General features: G+C 39.2%; 1 protein-coding gene across 1 annotated transcript; it reads right to left on the bottom strand.

Moving 5' to 3' along the window:
• Positions 1-560: 560 nt before the first annotated feature.
• LOC128283520 (uncharacterized) lies at positions 561-5,541 on the bottom strand. Its single transcript, XM_053020931.1, has 2 exons — positions 1,625-5,541; positions 561-1,550 (listed from the first exon to the last, which is right to left on the bottom strand). Exons 1-2 carry the CDS (start codon positions 5,310-5,312, stop codon positions 820-822), a joined length of 4,419 nt encoding a protein of 1,472 aa, XP_052876891.1. The 5' UTR covers positions 5,313-5,541; the 3' UTR covers positions 561-819.
• Between the last annotated feature and the right edge of the window lie 397 nt (positions 5,542-5,938).

Here is a 5,938-nt window from a genome sequence, read left to right as displayed (position 1 = left end):
TCTTCTATCAACTTTACCGTTAATGGAATAATGTAGCTTAACGGTGGCTAATATGGTAGTAAATTAAATATTAAATCAAATTAAAAAAGCTTACTTATCTTCAAAACAAATAGAATGATATGGCTTAATGGTAGTTGATGTAAAACAAATTATAAGTAATTTAAACACAACACTAATGTAAGAAAAACAAATAATAATTTGTGGTAAAAGTAAAATTATTTTTTACCTTGACTCAATCTTTAAAATTGTTTTAACATTTTAATTCAATTCAATTTTGATTTAATGCCACATTGATCATTGTTAAGCAGCGCCATTTTATTAATGGCAAAGTTAATGTGTAATGACCAATATGTCAACTTTTCAAATTTTTAAAAATAGAAAGACTAAAATAAACATAGGGACATGAAGTAATTTAACTTAAATAAAGAAAATTTGGAATGAAATCCAAACTTTATTTGTCAAAAAAATATTTTTAAAAATAAATATAATTGTAACAATCAAAAGAAATATATTAAAATTTTCAGTAAGTGATAGGTTAAAGAAAAAGAAAAAGAAAAGTAATTAATGTCTGTCATTACTATTAGAAATTACGGACCCTTAGGAAGGTGTTGCCCGTACAATTACACCAATTGCTGCTTGTCTAGAAAATATGCATGTAATAAATAGACCTAGGAACCATTGAAAGAGACAATGGATGTATGAACAAGATATACCTGATATCTTCGAGAGCTAAAACAAAACAAAACAAAACAAAAAAAAATGGTATATTCAAAATGTTGTAAGAATCTAACTTACCCTTTTCAATTATCAGCTGTCGAATCAGATCGAACTTTTCATATTATATCCCTCGTTAGAAATGTTGGAGAACCCAGATGTATAAGGCACTCCTTTAGGCTTTATCCAATCGTCACCGAAGAAGAACCTTGCCGGAGTGAATCCAAGTGCTGTCATCGGCGAAAGTCTCTTAATCGCTGGCCATGAAACACGGTGGGTCGTGGCGGAACCAGGTCCATGGTTGTTGTATTCGGAGTAATAGCTTGTGGTTAAGCCCCGGTGACCATCCCAAACTGCCCACCCTTCATGTTTAACCAAGTCGTCGATGAAAGTCTCCATTATTATCGTCCTCGAGAAGTTGCCCGATGGACGACCGAGGAAGGTCGGGTGTTCGATTTTAAAAGGAACCAGTTCATTATCGGCGACGATCGTCGAGTTTTGAATGACGATACCTGTTGGTTGACGTTCATCGGATCTACCTTGTGCGGTGATTACGTTTTGTTGCCCTTTCAATGGCTTACGGACCACGAATTTGCAGTTTTGGAAAACGGCCGCTGCATCACCGAAGACGAAATCAATGGTACCGGAGATGGTGCAGTCGCGGTAAAATTGGCGTTTGCTGTGAACGTAAAGTGTGTATTGGTAGCCATCGATGGAGCAATTATACAAGACAGCGAAATCGGATATCACCATTAAAGCAACAGCTTGGAGCTTGATGGCACCAGCAGTGTTTTCGAACCCAATGTTTTTGGCAAAGAAGAAATCGCCATTAACGGCTGCATAACAAATGAATGAATGAGAAAAAAAAAAAGAAAGAAAGGAAGAAGAACATTTGGGTTGTTGATCATACCGACAGTGGCGGTGTTGAAAATATTGATGCCATCCGCGGCGTTAAGGTGACCGGTGATTCGGGTTTTCTCTTTTCCATCTCCGATTAGGGCAACGTTAGTCATGTTGTAACTGAATATGAGATTTTCCTCGTAAGTTCCTTCCTTGATGTATATGACGAAGGGCTTTTGAGCATTGAGGGGGATATAGCTCATTGCGTCCTTAATGGTATTGAAGTTTCCACTCCCATCCTTGGCCACAACAATGTTGGGTTTCAAGTTGGATGGATCATTCTCTATGATCCTATGCTTCCGGGGATCATTCTTTACCACGTAAGACCAATCTGCATGTTCAACAATAGGTGGTTCTTTTTTTTGGAGTACAGGTCGTTTATAGAGCATTTCTGGTGGTTCTTTGTGTCCAGAACCAGGAGACTGTTTTCCTTGGAGTAGACGTTGTTTATCTAGAATTTCTGATGGCTCTTCATGTCCAGCAACAGGGGGCTCCTTTTCTTGGAGTAGACGTGGTTTATCTAGCATTTCTGACAGTTCTTCATGTCCAGCAACAGTGGACTCATTTTCTTGGAGTAGACGGATATTATCTAGCAACGGCTCTTCATGTCCAAAAATAGGGTGCTCAACTTCTTGGAGTCGACGTCGTTTATCTAGCATTTCCGACGCCTCTTCATGTCCAGCGACATGGAGCCCATTTTCTTGGAGTTGACGCCGTTTATCTAGCATTTCCGAGGGATCTTCATGTCCAGCAACATGAAGCTCATTTTCTAGCATTTTCGAGGGCTCTTGATGTCTAACAACATGGAGCTCATTTTTTTGGAGTCGACGTCGTTTATATAGCATTTCAAAGAGTTCTCTGTGTCTAGCAACATGGAGCTCATTTTCTTGGAGTCGACGTCTTTTATCTAGCATTTTCGAGGGCTCTTCATGTCCGTCAACTTGGAGATCATTTTCTTGGAGTCGATGTCTTTTATCTAGAATTTTTGAGGGCTCTTCATGTCCATCAACATTTTCCTTGAGTCGACGTCTTTTATCTAGCATTTCCGAGGGCTCTTCGTGTCCATTGATATGTTCTTTGAGTCGGCGTCGTTTATCTAGCATTTCTGAGGGCTCTTCATGTCCATCAACTTGGAGTTCTTTCTCTTGTAGTCGATGTCTTTTATCTAGCATTTCCGAGGGCTCTTCATGTCCATCGATATGTTCTTTGAGTCGACGCCGTTTATCTAGCATTTCTGAGGGCTTTTCATGTCCATCAACATGTAGTTCTTTCTCTTGGAGTAGACGTCTTTTATCTAGAATTTCCGAGGGCTCTTCGTGTATATCGATATGTTCTTTGAGTCGACGCCGTTTATCTAGCATTTCTGAGGGCTCTTCATGTCCATCAACTTGGAGCTCATTTTCTTGGAGTCGACGTCTTTTATCTAGCATTTCCGAGGGCTCTTCATGTCCATCTATATGTTGTTTGATTCGACGCCGTTTATCTAGCATTTTCGAGGTCTCTTCGTGTCGATCGATATGTTCTTTAAGTTGACGCCGTTTATCTAGCATTTCTGAGGGCTCTTCATGTCTATCAACTTGGAGTTCTTTCTCTTGGAGTTGACGTCTTTTATCTAGTATTTCCGAAGGCTCTTCGTGTCCATCGATATGTTCTTTGAGTTGACGCCGTTTATCTAGCATTTCTGAGGGCTCTTCATGTCCATCAACTTGGAGTTCTTTCTCTTGGAGTCGACGTCTTTTATCTAGCATTTTCGAGGGCTCTTTGTGTCCATCGATATGTTCTTTGAGTCGACGCCGTTTATCTAGCATTTCTGAGGGCTTTTCATGTCCATCAACTTGGAGTTCTTTCTCTTGGAGTCGACGTCTTTTATCTAGCATTTCCGAGGGCTCTTCGTGTCCATCGATATGTTCTTTGAGTTGACGCTGTTTATCCAGCATTTCTGAGGGCTCTCCATGTCCATCAACTTGGAGTTCTTTCTCCTGGAGTCGACGTCTTTTATCTAGCATTTTTGAGGGCTCTTCGTGTCCATCGATATGTTCTTTGAGTTGACGCCGTTTATCTAGCATTTTTGAGGGCGCTTTTTGTCCATCAACTTGGAGTTCTTTTTGTTGGAGTCGGCGTCTTTTATCTAGCATTTCCGAGGGCTCTTCGTGTCCATCGATATGTTCTTGGAGTCGACGCCGTTTATCTAGCATTTCTAAGGGCTGCTCATGTCCACCAACTTGGAGCTCATTTTCTAGGAGTCGACGTCGTTTGTCTAACATTTCCGATGGCTCTTCATGTCCGGAAACATGGATTTTGTTTTCTTGGAGTCGACCTAGTTTATCTAGCTCATGTCCAGCAATATGGAGCTCATTTTCTTGGAGTTGACGCTGTTGATCTAGTATTTCCGAGGGCTCTTCATGTCCATCAACATGGAGCTCATTTTCTTGGAGTCGACGTCGTTTATTTAGCATTTCCGATGGCTCTTCATGTCCGGTAACATGGAGCTCATTTTCTTGGTTTCGACCTTGTTTATCTAGCATTTCCGGCTCTTCACCTCCAGGAACATGTGGCTCTTTTCCTTGGAGGAGAGGTTGTTGATCTAGCGTTTCTGACGGCTCTTCGTGTCCAGCGACAGGTGGCTCTTTTTCTTGGAGTAGAGGTCGTTTATTTAGCATTTCAGACGGTTCTTCATGTCCAGCAACAGGGGGCTCTTTTTCTTGAAGAAAACGACGATTCTCTATCATGGAAGACCAATCTATATGCCCAAGAAGAGGGGGTTCCTTTTCTTGGAGTAGATGATGTTTCCGAGAAATCTCATCTAACATGGAAAACCAATCAGCACGGTCAAGAACAGGAGGCTCTTTTTCTTGGAGTAAACGACGTTCCAATGGATTATTTTCATCTAACATGGTAAACCAATTGGCGTGACCAATAACATATGCTTCTTTCTCTTGGACTAAATGATGTTTCCAAGGATTCTTATCCATCATGGAAGGCCAATAGGAATGGCCAAGGACATGCATTTTTCTTTCCTCAAGCAACCGACGACTTTTACCTTGAAGTTCCAATTGATTAAATGCATCAGACAACTCACCCACTATCGCCAGCCCGATCCTGCTGAGCTTCATCGACATATTTAACGCCTTCTCCATCTTCCCTCCGGTGACCGTCATCGTATTCTGGAAACCATCTAAACACGTCTGTTGATTTGTAATGGTAGCACTCAACCAAATCTTCAAATCCCCATAGATCTTATTAAAAACATCCACATCCAACTCATTAATCTTGCTAATTGACTTTTGAAACTCATATATAGAAAAAGTCAACAGATTCTTACAATTTTCCAAAGCCATTTTAGACTTTGGATCTTGCTCAACCTCTCTCAAAGTAGCCGAATTCTCAGCAGCTTGAGTGGCAAAATTCACCCCGGCCTTGAATGCTGCTTGCATAAGCTCTTTAACATCTGTTGAATTGCCAGCCTCTTTACGAAGTTGCTCTTCACATGTTTGCTTGAAATCAGTGGGTTGACAAATGGATTTGATTGCCTTCAATGAATCAGATATTTGATAATTTTTCTTGGTATTGGTGGATTCTTTTTTGGAGCTCTTTTCGGTAAACCCAATCGACACAGTAACCACTATGCCCACCAAGATCACAGAACAAACAGCAATGATTATGATTCTTTTCTTTTGTCCATTATCTGTAAGTGCCATTTTGTTTCAATGTATATACATATATGCAAGTAAGAAGCAAATTTTCAATGAATTTCAAAGGGAAAGTGATGAGAAAAAAAATTCCCAATTTCTTTTTGTTGATTGTAAGCTGAAAAAAGGGGGAGGGGAGGCTTCTTCCTGTTAGGCAACAAGAGCTGCCTAGTGTGATTAAAAGGAACACCAAATTGAATTTCCTATCTCCTTTGAAGCCAAAATTTGCCTATTTTGGAATTGTGGGGGTAATGAGCTAATTTAAGTTAAAATAGAAAGTAAACTTTGAATGGTTTTAGTTATTTTTAGGTATAAAGATGAGGTTTGGAAGAAGAGATGGAGAGAATTAAATGAGAGAAGTTAGGAAAGAAGAGGTTTATTCAAAACATTTTAACCCTTAATTTAGCTGATTGATATAACCGAAAAAATATTTTAATTGATTTTGAATTGTTGTATTAATACTCAGATTGTATTTTGTCATTTTAATCTAAAAATATGAAAATTAATTTTTCGATATGCCTTTTATGTCATTGTTTAATAGAAAGATCAATTTTAATTTACCATTTTTACTTAATGTAAAGAGATTAATTTGATCTTTTTTGCAAAGGAAACAAGGGCCTTTATAGTACTTTTAC

Source organism: Gossypium arboreum, chromosome 11 (genome assembly GCF_025698485.1).
Source record: "Gossypium arboreum isolate Shixiya-1 chromosome 11, ASM2569848v2, whole genome shotgun sequence".
NCBI lineage: Eukaryota > Viridiplantae > Streptophyta > Magnoliopsida > Malvales > Malvaceae > Gossypium > Gossypium arboreum.
Note: the sequence above shows the minus strand (reverse complement) of the source record. Positions and strands in the feature narration are given on the sequence as shown.